This window comes from Triturus cristatus, chromosome 5_2, assembly GCF_964204655.1.
Source record: "Triturus cristatus chromosome 5_2, aTriCri1.1, whole genome shotgun sequence".
In the NCBI taxonomy this organism is placed as follows: Eukaryota; Metazoa; Chordata; class Amphibia; order Caudata; family Salamandridae; genus Triturus; species Triturus cristatus.
Window position 1 is genome coordinate 1,089,783,236 of NC_140588.1, and position 19,935 is coordinate 1,089,803,170.

General features: G+C 49.6%; 1 protein-coding gene across 1 annotated transcript in view; it reads left to right on the plus strand.

Annotated features, from left to right (window-relative positions):
* The window catches only part of LOC146829729 (cysteine and histidine-rich domain-containing protein 1-like), an 82,193-nt gene that overhangs the window by 15,122 nt on the left and 47,136 nt on the right, over positions 1-19,935 (plus strand). The window contains exon 2 of the mRNA XM_085608450.1: positions 5,726-5,775. Within this exon, the coding sequence (XP_085464576.1) occupies positions 5,726-5,775 (50 nt within the window). The remainder of the gene's footprint in view (positions 1-5,725; positions 5,776-19,935) is intronic.

Genomic DNA, 19,935 nt, shown 5'->3' on the forward strand with positions numbered 1-19,935 from the left:
CCATTTCATTTCTGCCCTCTGTTGGCATACGCCGGGATCGGCGTATATGCAGAGGACGGTTAGGACCATCCGTGCTGTGGGCTGGTAACGTACTTAGCCTGGAGGATTCCAGTGACTATAACTTTTGTTTGTTCTTTGTATTTTATTTGCCTTCATTAAAAGAACTAACCCTTCACAAGTGGTTGCGTCCTCATTGTCGTGTCTGTTAAACGATCCTGAGACGTTCAGGGCGTTACAGCATGATCTTGTCCGAGGCTCGCAGCGCGGTCTTGTCCGCGGCTCATAGTATGGTCTTGTTCGAGGCTCAAAGCCTGGTCTTGTGAGAGGCTCACAGCAAGGTCTTGTCAGAGGCTCACTGCATGGTCTTGCCCGAGGCTCCCAGCTAGGTCATGTCCGAGACTCACAGCATGGTCTTGTCAGAGGCTCACAGCATGGTCTTGTCCAAGGCTTATAGCATTGTCTTGTCCGAGGCTCACTGCATGGTCTTGTCCGAGGCTCACTGCATGGTCTTGTCCGAGGCTCACTGCATGGTCTTGTTCGAGGCTCAAAGCCTGGTCTTGTCGGTGGCTCACAGCAAGGTCTTGTCCGAGGCTCACTGCATGGTCTTGTCTGAGGATCGCAGCGCGGTCTTGTCAGAGGCTCACAACATGGTCTTCTCCGAGGCTCACTGCGTGGTCTTGTCCGGAGGCTCACAGCATGGTCTTGTCTGAGGCTCGTAGCGCGGTCTTGTCTGAGGCTCGCAGAGTGGTCTTGTCTGAGGCTCACAGCATGGTCTTGTTCGAGGCTCAAAGCCTGGTCTTGTCAGAGGCTCACTGTATGGTCTTGTCTGAGGCTCACAGCATGGTCTTGTCCGAGGCTCACAGCATGGTCTTCTCTGGAAGTCCTGGAGTGATTTTGATGGCAGGTTGTGAAGGGCTCTGGGGGATTACAGAACAGTCAGTTGTTCAACTGAGCTCTGGCTGGCCATTCGTAGTCCTTTGCTGGGGGTTGGACAGTATCGTGACAGCGCAGAGCTCTCCGGGGTTCATCGCTCGCTCTTGGGCCTTCACAGAGCGGCCTTTGAAGGGGTTCCTGGAGTAGTGTCACTTGTTGAGGGATTGTACAGTAGTCAGGTGGGGGACGGTATAGGGATCTTTCCACGGATGTTACACAGGGGTCTTGAAGTTTCCGACCACGTTACTTTCCGGGACTCTTACAGAAGCTCTTTTGGGGTTCATTGATTAGTCATGTGGGCCATAAAACGTTTTTTCTGGGTACCTATACTGGAGTTGTTGGTATTTCATACAGAACTTTGGCGGGGGGTTTGAAAGTGAGTTTTGGGGTGATTTGTAGACCAGCCTTGTTGAGGTAGCATGCTTCAATTGGGGTTAGTAAGGTTCTCTTGTAGTTCATTCAGTGTTCGCGTTCGGGATCCATAATCTTCAGGGTTCCAGTTTATAGCTGATGGATTGGTCTTCTAAATCAATTCATACAAGGCTGTTGTTGAGGTGCATTCACTGCTCTTCTTGGGGGGCATCCAATGCTCTTCTTGGGGTGCATTTAGAGCTCTTGCGGGTTCTTTGGGGCCACAGCTCAGAGTTCCTCAATTGGTTTTTTTGGTTGGTCCATTGAGGGCTGTTTTTGGGGTGCATTTGGCGCTCTTCGTACGGATCATGTAACGGTTTTGTGGGTCCCCATTGGATTCGATAGCCTTGCATTGATACACCAGTTCAGACACGTCACCGAGCACCTTACAAGCACCCCACTTCGCTCCCCGCCCTCCTAAGGGGCAGGAACACAGGGTGTCAGAGACACGGCAGCTGGAAGACCAGAAACACTAAGGGGTCTACTAGTATGTTGGATGGATCGCTACCGCCCGCATGGCTGTGGCGATCCGCCCAACATTACACACCGCCCGCATCCCATTTCCCCACCGCCATATTACGATGGTGGGGGGGACCCCGGCGGACAGAAAGACCATCTGCCGGTTTTCCGCCGGTCGATGAGTTGACCGGGCGGCCGCAAAAGGGGCTGTAAATGGTGGTGGTGTCTGCAAGACACCGCCATCCATATTACAATGCAGGCGGGAAAGTGGCAAAAGTCATGCGGTTCCTGACTGGGGGGCCCGTTGCGGGCCCCCAGGGTGTTGGGGGGGTCGGTGTGCACATGGGGGGTACCTATGATACCCCCATAGGTACCCCCCTGCATTTGCAGGCGCAACGTGGCAAGCACAATGCGGTGCCTGCCACGTTGTGCATGCAAATGCACAAGGTGCATCCACAGCATTGTGGTCGGCGGTGCTGTGAGCACCGCCCGCCACAATGTTGTGGATGGGGGATGCCACCGCCACCCTGTGGCGGTGGCATCCTAATTGCTGGTGCAGGACCGCCACACCACTGGCGGCCGGTCCCAGCACCGCTAGGGTGCGCCCGCCATCCTAATAGGCCCCAAAGTGTTGGCCAGGATCTTTGAAGGTTGTGTGGATGAAATGCCACCCCAAAGCCTCACCGGCCACAGGTGCTGTCACGGAGAACTTCCTCGGGGTGGAGGGGGGCATCTGGAGAGTTCCCCCCTGAGAATATTTTTAAAGAAATGGAAACATAGTTCCCTCTACAGCAGAAGTTTCGCACACACTTGTTTACACCATTGGTTCTGAACATTTCTCATAGCTTTGTTGGTGTGCCAAGCAAGCCTCGCCACTCCCCCACTCACCCCTGTACTTTGGGGGTTCATCTGCTGAAAGTATATGTTGGAAGCATCAGTAATACTCTGTGAGACCCTAGTCTGTAAGACTGGTGTGACCCAGTTGTAATCTGAACCTTCCGGGCTTTGTGACCAGCAGCAGAGCTGTAAGCGCCCAGAAACCCTGCAGGCGCTGCCCTCCTCCTGCCCCAGAAGGGGCATTTGAGTAATTCTGCTTCATCACCCCGCCCTTCCAAGGACAGCCTCAGTCATGTGTCTGATGAAGGAACTATAGATAGACGTTATCGCTTCCCTGTCAATTTCAGCATTAAATTGTAGATTAACATTAATCACATTGATCATGGCCATAAATTTCTCTTGAGCCATTCCACATGATAAAAGTATCATCAATAAAGCGCATCCAGCTAACTACATGGCTGTCAAATATCTCCTTGTGTGCCACCTGAAGGACCTGCTCTTCCCATAGCACCACGTGTGAACACGCGTAGCTCGGGGAGAAGCAGGCCCCCATAGCTACACCTCTTAGTTGTTGGTACACTTCATTGTTGAACATGAAATAGTTGTTATGAAGACAGAAACTAATCATTTCTAAAATCATTATATTATGTTTATGGCAATGGATGGGTCGTTTGCTGACATAGTGCTCCACGGCTCTAAGTCCATCGACATGATGAATACTAGTGTATAATGATGAAATATCTAATGAAATCAGTAAAAATTCATCTGACCAGGGAACCTTTTCCAATTTGCTCCAAAAGTGGCTAGAATCGCGTATGGAAGAAGGCAATGTTCGTACAAAGTCTTGCAGATAGTGGTCAACATATTGCGATACTTGTTCCAACAGTCCTCCTCTGGCTGAAATGATAGGTCTGCCTGGAATAGGAGTGACTTTTTTATGGATTTTGGGGATGAAATATATAACAGGGGTGATAGAAAAATCATTATGCAAGAATAAAAGTTCTTCAATGGACATGAGCCCGTCCCTCTTCCATTTCATTAAATGTTTTCCAAAAGCCTCTTTGATTTTTTTCAGTTGTAACATTTTGTCTTTTTATAACACTCTGAATCATCCAAATGTCCATGAGCTTATAGTGCATATTAATTCTTTGGCCACAGAACTACGTTCCCACCTTTGTCCGATTTCTTAATGATAACATCGTTGTTTTTGGTAGTTTCTTGATTAGTTCCTGATATTTCTTGTCTTTGTATTCCATGTGCCTTACTTTTCTCTGGGTTTGCACTTCCAGTTTTGTGAGTGCTCCTGTAACAACATCATGGAAGATATCAATAGCATCTCGTGGCATGTTAGGAATGAATGTTGACTCAGGCTTAAAAGGACTTGAGGTCACTATGGATGGAGCAATGCCCACTTCGACAAGAAGGCTCTGGGTGGAAGGTGTCGGATCTTCTTCTGTGATAGTGTTGGCCAAGGCATTCAAAGTTCTGAGTGCAGGTATATCAGATACCGCTAAATTGGCTTGATTGGATGCAAGAACTCGTGATTTAGATGGCTGTGTTTCTGCTGATTTCTTAATAGCACAGCATTTCGTTAATTTTAATTTCCTGATAAATTTGAACACGTCCACTCGAGTTCGCACATAATCGAAATTACTTTCGGGGCAAAATGATAGCCCCAAAGAGAGTAATTGTGTCTCTGCCGCTTCATTGATGGTGTTGGTGCATTACTTTGCGCTGGCTGATGTGATTTTCATGCGGTCATCAGGAGTTGTATTTTCTTCCATTTTGTTTGCTGTCGGCAGGCGGATCTTTTATTGTCAGCGAGGTCTTTGGAGTGCAAGGTTGCGGCAGGCTTTGGCTTGCACTTGTGTGCTTCAATCACGGTCTGGATGTTCACATAGCTTTCCCAAAAAGTGTTGAAGTTGCTTAAACAAACGCTGGTGTCAATATTGCGATATGGAGTCGATTGGGTGAGAGAAAAAATTCAAGCATTGGGTTGTCTCTGGAGAATTATTTGAAGGACCTGAAGGTCTGGTCTAGTTTTCTGAGAGGACCTTGGCTTGTTGTTAGGATAATGAGAAGGGAGACGGGGATGGCGAGGTGACGGGTCTCGTCAAGGGAGGTTAGCATTGGATTGTTGGTGATGTTGCGCAGCCGAGATCAAGGATGTCACCTTTGGAGTGTGTTGGTTGTGAGACATAGTGACCCATGCTGAGTGTGTCAATGAGGTTGAGGAGGGTGTTTCTTGCTTTTCTTGACCTAGTGTTGTCTGGGAGGTTGAAGTCACCCAAGAGGGTGGTGTGTGCATGCCAGATGGATGGGTGGTGAGGAGATCTGAGAATTCATCAATGAAGTCCTTGTTCTGCCCGGGAAGCCCGTAGATGAGATAGAAGGTGACTGTCTGAGTGACAAACAGTGGGAAATGGCATGTCGGCAGCTCTATGGAGTTGGGTGGTACTTCCTTACCAGGATGCAGGACCAGGCGGACTTATGAATGACAGCGAGGCCTCTCCCCTTCTTATGTATCCGGTCCAAACGATGGATGCTAAAGTGTTCATGGTAGCTGGTTCACTTTGTTGGGTTCGTATGGGAGGCAGGGAAAGACTTGAACTGGCATATTCAAGGTTGGTAATAAATTTGGCAACATTGAAGATCTAGGGCTTTCATTTAGCAAGTTATTGCATTCTGGGAGTTGTGGTCTTTGCTTGGTTCAATTGAACCAATTAGAGTACCATACCCGATAGCAATGATTTCTAAAAGGAGAACCCCTCACACAAGGTATGTTGGGCAGGGGGAAAACTATCCCATTTACAGCAGCTGGCACTAATAAACATGTGGCACACCGATGCCACTCACATGAGGTGTGAGGAACTGGCGTATGCACATCCATGACACTAATGAACACATGGCACATAGATGACACTCAGAGGTCTGTGGGGTAGAGGGTATTCAAGCATATCTTGGCTGCTGGCACTAATGCACACATGGCACACTGATGCCGCTCTCATGAGGTCTGTGGGGCAGGGTGGATAGAAGCCCATCTTTAGTTGCTGGCACTAACCACTGCCTCTCTTTACTCCTCTAGATTCCTGCCTCTTTCACCCAGGGACGCCGATATTCCACGATGCGCTGAAGGTGAGTGAGTAGCAGGCGTTGTGCTGTGAGTGTGCGAACTACATCGGCTGCTTATTGACACCTATGTGATGGGCTGTGTGGTGGGCATACCTGGCAGGAGCACACGCCAGGGATGTACAGATACACCGCTTCCAATTTGCCTGTCTTGGAAAAGTGCACAATTTTCTAAAACGAAGGGTATTCATCTGTGGAGACTCCTCAGAGCTGAGACCATGAGATACTAGTACCGGGAGAGGTGAGACCAGGGTAGTGTTGGCTGTACGAGAACTGGGCATGGGCTGCAGCTCTCCAGTGAGTCAAGGTGTGCTCAACAGCATTCTGCTTCCTGGTTGCTGTGCAGGGGGTCGGATGTCCATGTGGCATCATTGACGGCCCAGTCGTACGTCCTGTGCCAAGAGAGAAAGGTTCCTCATCGTGCGCCCTGAGCTCTTTCCTGGACGCTATGCCTTTTACAGGTCAGCTTTCTCTCTCTGCCCCTCTTCCTTTGGCAAGGAGGTTCTGTGTAGCCATGTTTTTGTGAGGCTTGTGGCATCAGGGCCATTGCTGTCAACCAGAGTGTGCAGAATGCCTGCTCTGGCTGGAGAATAGCCCTATTCGCCTTGCTCTTGGCTGTGAAATGTCATCCGGTTGTGCCCAAGCTCCTCCCTTTGTCATCAGTCTTGATTCTCAATCCTTTTTGTCACAGCAGCTAGTAGAAGGAAGAACTTCCTGTCTATGTGCTTTGGGTTTTAGGGTCTCTGGGTGGGCGATGGTTTCATGGCCTCAATCTGCAGGAAAGAAGCTTTGGACCCTACGCTCCTGAGTCCAACCTCCCGCTACTTCGACAACCTACGATGCACAGGCTAGTAGCGTGGAGATACTCTTTGGGACAGAAAAACCTAAGACCTGAAGGCTCAGTCTTCTGTGGATGACCTCAGTGATTCTGGGGGTGGGGGGACTTCACAATCCACGACAGAGCGTGGAGCTTTCAGCAACTTCTCTTCTTCTCGACTTGCTATCAGGCTACTACGCGGCCTGTTTGGCGATTTCACCATCCTCTACTGTGAAGCCTTGTAAACAAGACAAGATGTATGATTCATAAACATACCTTGGGGTGTAGTATTCAACACTGGTCAGAGCTCAGAAACAGAGATGTTAGAGGCTCTTCAGGAAGAGGGAGAAAGCATACATGCCAACATTTTAGAAGAGTAAATAATCTGAAGAATGTATTTTCCCCCATTGACTTTTATTGAAACAGAGCCAAAATAAAGCCATTTTTTGGCTTACAAAATCAGGGGTCTCCTGCCTGAATCGTGTCTATGTATGAGAAAGCCTCCAATAAAACCGGTTGGATCCAGCTGTGACGCGCCCCTCTGCTGGAGCTGAGGTCTCAAACCTTCACCCATGTCCATCCTTTCCAGGACAGACGCCGTAGCTCTCCTCCCCGGGTACCAGCCTAGCGCAAACCTCAGGTGTACCAATAGAAGGATCCAGAAATGTCACAGGGAAGTTCTGAAATGTTGGGACCCTTGATCTAAACGTGATCAGTCCCTGATGCTTCCACTTACTCTAAACTACAACCTTTAATCTATTCCAGTGAGGCTTTTAAGGTGCACTTTTCCAACTATAAAAAGACGTCATTGCGTCTTTATGGCAACTTCATCGAGATGCGCCCCAGAGGCTCGCTGCAAGAGCAGAGAAGGTGCAGTGGACAGAGTGCCCCCGTGGTTCGGCCTCCCCTCCCCAAAGGGAGGAGGGACGTGGCTGGACCGGGGGTCTTAGTGGAGGCCACCCCCGGGAGCATAGCCCGGACTGGACTGGGCAGGGGTAAGGAGAGGGGTGAAAAGCAGGGAAGGTACTGGGCAAGTGGATTAGGACACTGGGTTCAGCCCAGTCGTAAATTTAACCTTCGGAATTTGGTCTGGGGTGGTGGGTATTTAACAGCGGGCGTCTAGCAGGGGGCCCTGGTGGGGTACAGGTGACCAGGTCACCTTTGCAAGGTTGGGTGGGGACATTCACCCATGATATCAATTCATTCAGGGGATGGAAGCATGCTTGCCCTGAATGAATTGAATACTACACTGGAAGTGAATGGTCACACGGTAGGCTGGAAGCAGATGTGTAGGAAGCTGTCTCTGTATAAACTATACCAAAGTAAAGTATCGTGTGCACAGAGTCCAGGGAGTCCCCAGAGGTAAAATAGGCAAGTACTAGCAGCTCTCTTTGTGGTAGTGTGGGTGAGCAGTTAGGCTTATCCAGAGGGCGTGTTAAGCTATCGTAATCACTCAATCAAGGACTGATGCACACACTCAGTCAGAATCCAGACCAATTAGGCAAGTATAAAAAAGGTATACTTATTTTTTTGTAAGAACCAAGCAGGACTTGGCACAGGTGAGTAAAATATACTTTCAAATGCAAGACTGTTCAAGCAAATGTAGTTGTGCTTGAAATTACAATTCTTACAGGTTTGCATCACTTGTAAATGCAGTTTGTATCGTTCAGTAAATACCTTTAGATTACTTTTGAGCTACTTTGAGTTACTTTGAGAACTGGGGGTCGATGGCTAGATACCACACCCTAAGAGTTCTACATACAAGGTGAGTACAACTTTTTATGCTTTGTAATTTAATTCACTTTTCTCCATACATTAGCAGTTCCACACTTAGAACAATTTTAGACCCAAAATCCTACAACATGGGTTCCTATAGGAGATAAATGGTTATCGTTTTTGGAGGTAAGCACTCAACTCCCAAGGGTGACCTTAGGACCAAGGTTCCCCAAGGTCTAGGAGGGCACTCAAGTTGTACCACCAGCGGCACTGGGGCGACTGGGTGTAGAGTGCAGGGGCTCAACGTTAGCCAATAGGGCTAAGGGGTCCTTTGGTTAGGGTCTGCAGATGAGCAGACAACTCTCTTGTGGGAGCCAAGCTCCTGGAGTTAAGGTCAGCACAGCAGGAGGCAACGACCAGCACAGGAGCTGCACCAACAGCAGCACTTAGGTGGCTGGGTGTAAAACGGACGTCGGGGTGCTTTCCAATGGAGACCTTCGGTTTTGAAAAGATGCTCCAGGCTAAGGCATGGAGACTTCCTGAAGGTGACCACTGGCTGGAGAAATAAGTTGGGATCTTGGGGGATGCCTGGACACCATTGGTTGGGCCACCCAAGGCTGCGTGGCTTCGGGTGCAGGGGTGTCTTCTGGGGTCAGTTTTACTTTACCAGCTCCGTTTGCGGTCGGGGGGGGGGAGGTCCCTTCAGGTTGAGGCTGCAGGCATCGTCGGGAGTCTTGAGGGAGGTCGTGGATCACCAGATCCCAGGTCAGGATCACTGGAGAGACCTTCTTGGGGGGTTGGGCCACTCGAACTCGGGCCGTGGGCGTTGGGTGCAGAGTGGTGCAGAATCGCGGAGTCAATGGAATCCGGATTCTGGAGGTGAGTCTTTGGTTGAGCAAATCCGGTGCTCACTGGAGACAGAGTCTGTGGAAAGGTTGCAGGGCAGGTCCTCTGGGATCTGGGGGTTGATGGCTGCTGGACTCGTCCGGGTTCTTGCTATAGGCAGGCTGTAGACTGGGCACGCCGGTAGAGCTATGGCTAAGGCAGTTGGTGTCCTCTTCTTCCTGGGTCAGCACGGCTCTTCAGTCCTTTTTCTTTCTTCCTCAAATCTGGGGAGACAAGGTTCAGGGTCACCCCTAAATACTAGATTTAGGGGTGTTAAAGGGGTGTGCAGGTCGAGACCAATGGGTCCCTTCCTTGGGGTAGGTACACCCCCTATTATGCCACACTCTAGTGGGAGGGAGCATGGCCCTCTTCCTCATTGGCGTACCCTAATCTTCAAGATGGAGGGGACTGAGATATGTGCTTCACCTCGCCTATCCCACCTGAGGGGTGGGGTTGTAATAGGTGGGCACACCTCTCTTCCTAGCTTGGCTTTCCTGTTGATTCTCTAGCCCAAAGTGGGGGTCAGAACCAGTGGGAGCCAGTTGCTGGGGGCAGCAAGAGACAGGGACAGCTTCCAAAGGTGGCAGGCCATTGAAGCTTCCCCTTCATGAACCCAGCCCATCCTGGGGGAGGAGGCATGACACCTCTGCCCAGGATGTGCTTTGTTTCTGGATCCAGAGAGCTGGTTCTCTCTACCCAGTGGTCCAGAAACCTGTCTGGTGGTGGCATATGGCGGGAAGCCATTCAGGAACCACACCAGGGCTGGTCGATTGTTTTCAGGGGGCATCTCTAAGATGTCCTTTGAGTGCTTTTTACATTAAATACCACACTGGCATCAGTGTGGGTTTAATGTGCTGAGAAGTTTGCTACTTAACATCCCAGTTTTTAGTAAAGCTATTATGGTTTTGTGGAGTTCGTAGTGACCAACTCCCATACCATATATTCTTTATGGCTTTATGTTGTACCTGCTACTCAGTTAGTGTGAGTGTGGTGTGGATGATACTGCGGAATGTTGGATGAGTGAGGCTGTCAGTTGGAGTATCGGCTGAGCAGCAGGAAGGCTGCCCCTGGTGGGGCTCTTTGTACATTTTACCTTGAACGTACTACTTGAATAAATACCACCTTAAGTTACCCTGGAATTGAAACTTCGTTTCATCACAACATTTAACTCCACTTATAATGTCTATGAATGTACTTAGACAATGTAGGGGTACAGGGCTCATGCCACTGTACCCTCACCTTAGGACTTGTGTAAGCTGCTAGAGGGATGACTTACCTAGGCCTTGGGTAGTGGATTGCAGGCATGGCACGGAGGGGTGTGTGCCACGTCGACTCTTCACTTTTCTCTGCACCAAAACACGCAGCCTGCAAAGGCAGTGTGTGGGTGTTAAGGTGCAGGGCCTCTAAGGGTGGCATAATAGTTTCTGCAGCTCTTAGAGGTCTTCCCTGGTCACAGTGCCCTTGGTACCCATGGTACTTTTACAAGGGACTAACGTGGCCAGAGAGTGGCAATTGTGCGTACAAAGGTACAGTCTTGGGAAATAACGCAGGCCTTGGGAACCTGATAGGCAGGGACCCAGGCTACATCCAGTCAGGTTGCAATCGATGTCGGGCAAAAAGTGGGGGGGAACCATGCAAAAAGGGGCACTTTCCTATAAGATGCTAAGAAAAGGTTTGGTGACGCTGAAAGCGAAAGGTCACCCAGTCGGGCTGGAAGCAGACGTTTGCCCAGAATGAAAGTGAATGGTGATAGGTCACTTGGGCTGACTGGCCGCTACTGAATGTAGGGCACAGTGCTGGCTGCTATAGTAGGAAGGAAACAGGCTCACTCAATAAAGTTAAATGGGGTTTGATGGATTGGTTGTTAGCTAAAAATATCTACTAACTTGTGGCCTCAATTCTTCCATAAATATGAAATTGGTGTGGTCTGAGTTTGTGGGTTCCGGTTGGGGCAGTTAGGTGGCGGGAGCCGCAGCTAAGGAAACCTGTGTTCCAGACTGAAAGTGCTAGTTCACAGGCTTCAGCTGTCACACCTGTAACCCGGAAGTACTTCCAATAGAGAGAGGATGTGGTCTAACGGCTAGACTGCTGACTTTGGAGCTGGGAAACAAGGGTTCGAGCCTCGGGGCTGCGCCCACATCCTGTGATTCTGGGCAAATCACTTAATCTCCTCGTGCTTTCCAAAAAAACAAGCATTTACAATGCAACGGTCTCGGCAATATTATAGGTAGAGCTATTGGTATTGCTCATTATTTTTTTTATCATTTTTGTATCCCTAAATAAATGGCATTGTCATTTCTATTGGCATTAGCTTTTTTTTTTGCATATGTGATACCTATTGCATTAGCAGAGAGAGAGTGAGGTAGTGAGATAGAGAGAGAGAGTGAGGTATTGAAATAGAGAGTGAGGTAGTGAGAGAGAGTGAGGTAGTGAGAGAGAGTGAGGTAGATAGAGAGTGAGGTAGTGAGATAGAGAGTGAGGTAGTGAGATAGAGAGCCGCCAGTGCTGTACCTGTTATTTAGGTTAAGGAAGCTTGCACTGATGCTGTGGGTGTGTGTGTGTGTGTGTGTGTGTGTGTGTGTCCCGCCTGCGCCCCCCCCCCCGCACCCCCCTCCCCTGGTCTGGTAGAGCTGCTGTACTATTCTCTATGTGAGGGAAGCTTGCACTGCTGCTGACTATAGTGTCTGTTCTGTCTGAGAGGGAAGCTTGCGGTGCTGTGCCTGCGCTGTATATATAACGTGGCGATGGAAGCTTGCACTGCCTACTCTCCACCTCTTTGTACTCACATCGAAGCACTGTTCTTGTTCTTTTTGCTTCTGCCAGGTCTAAAGTACAGAGTACAGTCGGGCCCCCACCACTTCAAGCTCCTCCTCCATGCTCCCCAAGATGTGAGGTGTCAGAGCTCCTGGCCTCATTACTGGCGACTTCAAAGCTCTCCCCAAGAAAATAGAAAACAAGCAAGAGATACCAACCCTGTTAATTAGACGAGATAGAAAATTCCGACATTTTGCTAAATATTGTTTTCTGCGTGTTTGAAGTACATATGTCCAGACTTGATGTCTGGATAGACAGACTTGGGGGAGGGGGACATGCCCCCCTCTCAGGCGCCTTACATCCTTCACCCTTTAACAGAGAGAGGGCTTTTGCATATGTACCCTGATTCCAAAGGAGTGTGTGTGTGTGGGGGGGGGGGGGTGCTCTGGCTCATGACCGGGGTCTCTGTTCATCTCATTCCCAACACACGTTTAACAGACAGCCCTCCGTCGTTTGCTGGGGGATACGCCCCCTGTGCAGAGCATTCTATGCGGGGTATGGGGCTATGCTCCAAGTGAACAAAGATACATAACAAGTTATCAAGCACCATTTTAAATAAAACCTTGTTTACATGTATGTAGCAATAAGGATGAAAATGCCCCCGTTTCTGTTATTTTAACGTTTGTAAATAAAAAAGAATTCTCTCAACCATTTCAAATGGAATTTTGCGCCGCACGTCTGGATTACCTCTTCAGCTGGGGCATGGGTAGGTGTTACTTTTTGCAGGTCGTTTCCCTGCAAGAACTGTTTGTTTCCCAGCTGCTGTGAGTATGCAGATCGGCTGCTTTCCCTCAAGCAGGGAGAGTGAAAAAAGCTGCTTTTCTTCTCAGAGCCAGGCCGGGCAATGTCAGTGAGAGCCGTTGAGCATGAGATGGCATGACCCAGCCATCACGTCGATGCTGCTCCTTTGTCTTTAGTCGGGTCTGTTCTGGGGAGCAGAAAGGGGGGCCATGCCAGTGGCAAGGGTTGGAATGCAGGGAGCTGATCACGTGTGACGGAAGCAGTTCAGTCCCACGTAAGACAAGCGCAGGCACGATGATTAACAAGTAAAGTTGTAAAGAAAGAGAGAACGGAGTCAAGGTGAGAAAGACGGCAAGAGTAGGAGATGAATTAGGTCACCTATTGGAAAGAAGAAAATAATGAAGAGGGGAGTTTGAGAGAGATTCGTTTAAGAGAGTGAGGGCGAGAAAGAAACAACCGGACGTGGGTAGATACCGAAGAAACGAAGAGGGGAGAGACAGAGTCCTGCGCACTCCTCCCCTGCCGCTAGGAGGGAGGGAGGAAGGAACACCCACAGCCCGTTGCCAGCAGCCGCACGGCTAAACCGGGAGAGCCCGGGGCGAAATAGGGAGGACTATTCAATGCTGCACCTTGTACGAGATGCATGCAGGGGGGGGAGGGGGTCTTTGGTGCCCAAAAGAAACTACACTCACCGCAAACAAAAGGCACGGTGTGAAAACCCGGTGTGCAGGGCAGCGAGGAGGACGCAGCGCTGGGGCGACACACGAGTAGTAGATGGAAATGTGAAACGTGGTTACTAATTAAGATACAGGGCCTAACTAGGCGGGCAGCGCGAGAGAGCAACAGCAAGAAGATCCTCACGGCCAGACGATCCGTGAAAAAATGGCAGATGAGAGCTTCCAAACGTTTTCGGATTCGGGGGCGTGTTCCTGCTGTTCTAAAAGGGCGTGGCTAAAAAGTGGAAAGAACAGCAAGGAACACGCCCCCGAATCTGAAAAAGACGGAGCCTATTTGGAGGGACGGCTCTCTCCTCCAATGGCGGGCCTCCGTTTAGGAAGCCAGCCAATGGAGGAGAAGCAAAAAGAGCGGCGGGCTAAATAGCCACTCTAGAAAACATAAAATCTCCGACTTCCGGTTCTGCCTTCGGCAGACCGGTAGTCCTCGACCTAAAAATGAATATGTCCTTGTGTAAGGTAACTGGTGCTCATGTAAAGCACTCCAATACCTTCGATTTAAGTTCTGAAAAAATAAGAGAAATAGAGCAGAGCCTGGCTCTGCCAGGGCTTGAATATTCTAGTCCTGCTCGCATGCATTGCTGGGCTTTGCCAATGGTCACCCCCACAGAGGTTTACTCTGAATGCATACTGGGCAGCCTTTGAGAAGAGCAAAGAGGGAAATGTGGAAGAAAAAACCGTGGGACTTAATGTTCCCCTCTGACTTACACTGAAGTGAAGGCAATTTTAGGTGGCAGGCAGCTAAAATAAAGCACTTTTTTGATAGTCTTTGCCGGAAGCGGCTGTGTTGGCATGCATGTGAAGGGTTTGAGCTAGCCGGTGAATTCAGCAAGTTAACACAATCCCCTGGGGCACCTTGTGAGGGGCTACTAGGACACGTTTGCCTGCACTTAGTGTCTGGTGGAGCCAGGCGCGCAACACCCATTGGGCTCACCGGGCTTCAGCCCCACCCGTCGTGTGTCACAGCCCGGCTGAGAAAGCCTCGTGGGCTGGCGTCCGTCTAATTGCAGCCGCACCCGAGTGCTTCACACGTCTTTAAAATACATTTACTCGTTAATGAGGCTTTTGTTGTGTTTTCACCCCTTCTTACAGCCACTCTGCCTATGGCTGGAAGACTTAGCCCCCCCCCCCCAAAATCTTTTTCAGCCCCCCCCCCCCCCCGAAATTTGGCTCTAGTTGCCCGCCTGGGTGGAGCTGCAGCCTTCTCACATCAATGTTGGGCAAGGAGGGGTAATCCGCTGTCCTGGCCGGCTGTGCCACTCATGGCCTCCGACCTTCACGCCTGTGGCAGCGCCGTGCTGCTGGCGTGCCTGGCCCCACCCATGCCGGACCTTCAGGGTGTGAGCTCCATAGTTTCAAACAATCACGCTGGCATAGAGTTTTAAAACACATTATACGACAAGCAGGGCTCAAGGGAGGGGCTAAAGGGGCAATGGAAAGGGAAAGGAATGCAGATCGCAAGAGAAAAAAGTACAATATTTTGTAAAAGAAACAACATTTTGAAAATTTCAAAACAGAGAACGAGAGTGTTGTGTGCATTTTTGTCTGGTTGTATGAAAAAATTCCTGGTTAAATCTGACAGCCACTTCACAAGACCCGACTGTAAACCCCTGCACCCTACTAGTTATCAGAAAATACATTTATTGGAGGGGGGGGGGGGGGGTTAACACCCGAAACACCACCCAGAAGCCACGCCTCTGCGGACCTTATCAGGTGGGTGCAGTGCTCCGAGCGAGGCCTCACCCCATGCGCAACCAGCAACCAGTCCCTTCAGCGGCAGTGAGGCTCGTCGCTGGCCACACACTACCCTGCTGGACACGCCACATGTCGGCACCTGCTTCTGCGACAGAGTGGGCGCCCCAGCTCTCGCGATCTCATCAAAAATGTAAGGCTCCCATAGTACTGCTGTCCAGACAGAAACCACTATATGCTCCAGGTGTGGTCGGACCGCTGGGGAGTCTGCAGAATCCATTTTCCTGAAGTCCCACTTGCCGTGGCTTCAGCGAGGGGTAAGATAGCAGGGGGTCAGCAGCAAGTGCGTGCACCAGGTCTGCCTTTTAGTTTGCCTTGCCTCGATCGCCTCTGTGAGACTCCCACAAAGCAATGATGGTAGCGCTGTGGCACGCCTCGCTGTGGCACGCCTCGCTGTGGCATGCCTCGCTGTGGCACGCCTCGCTGTGGCACGCCGCGCTGTGGCACGCCTCGCTGTGGCACGCCTTGCTGTGGCACGCCGCGCTGTGGCACGCCTCGCTGTGGCATGCCGCGCTGTGGCTAGAGCTTTCACATTAACTCACTAGGTGGTGGAGTTCAAGGAAGCGAAAGAGCTACACAAAATCACTCATCCCAATCATAACTCATAGGCAGAATCCTAAAACGTCTGTGAAACACAGAAGCTACCACGGTAGCCCTTGCGGTCAACATGCCATCAGTCCCAGCCATGGGTTCGTTCATCATCTCGCGTCACCGTCTGCCTAAACACCCAAGTGGAAGTCATGGGTTGAAAAACCACAACTGTATTTTGATGCCAGAGCGGTAGTTGAAAACCCGAGTTGATCTCTACTGCTACCACTCGCTGGCGAAAAAATTTACAAACTCTCCCAGAAGTGGGCAAAAGTAGGCCTATCATTCACTAATGTATTTAATGACCACTTCGCGCTGATAGCAAACCCTAACTGCGAGAAGCTCTGCCAAGCACAGCAGTGCCCAGAATAATCAGTTGAAACCTTTTACAGCCGTCTAAAAGAGCTAGCAAGCACATGTCCACTTCATGATAAGGTGAAGGATATCCAGGGCCAGCTTATACAGGGGTGTGCTCCCGCAAAGCTGAGGGAGCAGATAGTCCCGGTATCCATAAAGTCACTATGGATTCCTTGACTCTGGGCTATTTGTTAAAACTTTCACAAGTTTGGGCCTCCAACATGGAAGCCGGCCTCGAGAAACTCATCAGATGACAACCAGTGAATCAGGAGACAAGGCATCTGGCTCGACCAAGGTTGCCGCTTGATAGGAAGCACATCGCCCTTGCAAGCACTGCAGCGGGCCATCTCCACGCCCCTTAGACTGTCGGGCCAACCGGAAAAAATAACAATTTCATTACATGTCCCATCAGCAGAAGCCCGCTCAGAAGAAATTAATTAATGCCGCACCCCTCTCTGTGTACCCATCAGAGGATGACATGGGTGACAACAAAGAAGCAGAAGCGACTGTGCATGTGGTCTATGCAATTGAACGGTTCCACAACCACACACGATCTCCACCAGAGTGTGAAGTCTTCACCGGCAATAGACCTATGATTCCCATCACCTATAGGTGCCTCTCTCAACATCATGGCAAAGGAAACATATTCTACACTTTTCCTCTCGGATGAGAATATAGTCCAGGAAAACTTTAGTATTTGTGTATGTTGGCTCTGGTAGGAACGTTTACCAGCAGCATCACTCATGTGGACACTACAGTACACTACAGTGCAAGCCAAAGTCTTCGTCATCCAAGCAGGGGTGGGCCTGCTCCTGAGTTGTCACACTGCTGAAAAGATTTGTCTGATGCAGTGTGCATATGGGATGCTTGTTACAGAACTCAACCGCATCCCAATAAGTTCAAAGACCTATTCCACAACATTGGATGCCTAAAAGGAGAGATGATGCAGCTCCATATCGATCAGTCATTATAGCCTTTCACACTGAGGCATTGCATTGTGGCCTTCGAGTTCTGGCCAAAAGTAGAGACGGCGATATGCAAACTTGAGGAGGTCGATATTGTCAAATGACTCAAAGGCCCGCGCTCTGGGTATCGCCTATTGTACTTACCTGAAAACCTGAGCAATCAGTAGAAGTAAGACTGTGCATGGATATACACATTCAAATCTGGTGTCAGCTCACTATGATGGTGGATTGCCTAGTGAGTGGCCCAAGTAGTTGCCCCAGACCCAGCGACACAACAGTACATTAAATCAGCAAAAATCCGATTGGCCGCACTCTGCTAGTCCTACCACCGTGTTACCCCAAAGAATTGTGGTCCATGAAGTAGCGTACATTAAATCAGCCCCTTCTCCATCTTCCATCACTGAAGTGAGGTGCTTTCTTGGCATGGCCAACTACTGTGGAAGTTTCCAAAAAAATCTGACTTCCCTCACCGGACCATTATTAGAACTGATGAAGGCATCCACAATCTTGGCTTGGAATGACATGCATCAGACTACCTTCCAATACCAAAGATGCCGAAACCACCCCATTATTCTTTGGTCCTGCCAAACCTCTGAACTTGCAGTGGATGCCAGCCCAAGGGAGGTTGGAGCGGTGCTGTCTCCTGTGGCACTTGCAAGCAGAGCTCACATCTCAGGCCATCCCTATCCATTGTGGGTGAGATACTTACATTTTAATTGTAATGTATATGGGCACCCGCTCATTGTACTCACTGACCACAAACCCCTGATTACACGCTTTCAGGGGTCCTCATTGAAACCTGAACCAAAGGATTGAAAAATAGTTTCTGCAGCTGCAAGAATACTTACTCTCAGTCAAATAGAAATCCCCCTGCCTAAACCCAGCTATTGTTCCTTGCATCCGCGAGCAGTCACTCTCGGGGAAGGCGATAGTGTCCAGAATACGATAACCTGGCAGTTGAACAATCTCGACTGTAGCCCATGTGTCCGGACAAAAATCCAACAAGCTACTGAATGCAATGAATGCTTGCATGTAGCTTTTCAGGCAGTACAATGGGGGGATGGGGCTGCAATGAAAACACATTCATCCCTGTGAACACTGAAGGGCCAACACATTTTAGCATCTTTGTACAATGTTAGACACAAATATCTGCAGAAAGATGCCTTTTCAGGGTTCATTGGCTGGGGATATCAAAACCACTTTCCTTGTGAGTAGTGACTCTCGCTCATGCAGACCTCCAAGGCATAGACAAAATCAAAAGTTGACTTAGGAACAAGATGCGTTTTTCTCATCTGGAGAGAGTTGTGAAAGAATGTTTGGGTCAAGCTTCAGGGAGTGCAGACATACTAGCCCCCCCCCCCATAATCACCAAGGACATTCCGAAAGTTCCTTGGACCCAAGTCAGCAGTGATTTTGTGAGCCTGCTGGATAGGTGAAATTATCAGTAGTGATAAACAACTATTCACAATATCTGCAGATTGAGCTGTTGCACTGTACATCAGCCGATGAGCTAATTCCAAAAGTGGAGAAAATAATGGCCACTCACAGGATAATCTAAGAGCTTCGAACAGACAATGGATCCCCATCTCAACGGGAACAATGGACGTACTACCTGAAGTCTCCCCGTATCATAGAAGTAACACCCAGGACCGCACGCTCCAATGCAGAGGCTGAAAGGTTCAGGAGGTCTCCGATGAAGGTGATTCGCAGTCTTGAGGCAGATCACCAGCACATCGAGTGGGCACTTCACTCACTCGGTAGGGAGTACAGACAGACACCTAACATAGCCGCAGGGAGATCGATGAGCCTAATGTGGATCAGCTGATTGCTGGTGGAAGTGATTCTGCGTCATCTGAGCTGGATCCCGATTTCGGTGGATGATGGCTCTCTGTCAGGAAGAGAAAGGAGACAAAACGAGGCCATCAGCAGCAAACTGTCCAGTCTGCAGGTTGACAATTTGGTGCTGGTTAAAGATCCACACCAGGTAGCAAATTTAGACTCTCTTTTGAACTAACCCACCAAATAATCACCAGAGTACATGGCACCATGTTGATCGCTCACAGGGGAGGTGATGATCTGACCAGAAATGTATTCTTCTTCCGGTGACTCCAAAAATGTGAAGATACGCTTGCCTAGCTGGAGAAGAGCCAGGAGAACAGCAGTGTGAGGGTGTGGTGGAAATCACCCATGGTTGGTCAGGAAAGAGAACAGCAGTGTGAGGGTGTGGTGGAAATCACCCATGGTTGGTCAGGCAAGAGAACAGCAGTGTGAGTGTGTGGTGGAAACCAGCCATGGTTGGTCAGGCAAGAGAACAGCAGTGTGAGTGTGTGGTGGAAACAAGCCATGGTTGGTCAGGCAAGAGAACAGTAGTGTGAGTGTGTGGTGGAAACCAGCCATGGTTGGTCAGGCAAGAGAACAGCAGTGTGAGTGTGAGGTGGACATCAGCCATGGTTGGTCAGCCTCATCTTACTCACTGAAAAATGTGGAGGAGGTTACACCTCCACTTCTCCCGGGGTCTCTAGAGACAGAACTGAATATACTCCCAGTTTCAGATTCCCCGCCACCAAGGAAACCATCCCAGAAATCATTTTCACACCAATCCCGGAGCCATCTCAGAAGCATTGAGATTATGAACAGTAATGAGAGGGCTTTATGCTTCTCAACTTGGGTGAATTTTATTATCTTCTAGGAGGAATGTAGGAGTGCACTTGCACAGCAGAGCAGGTACTCGGAAATGGTTTCCCTGGAGTAACTCACTCGAGCAGTTTAGATTGAAAGTTTGTGCTGGTTGGTAACA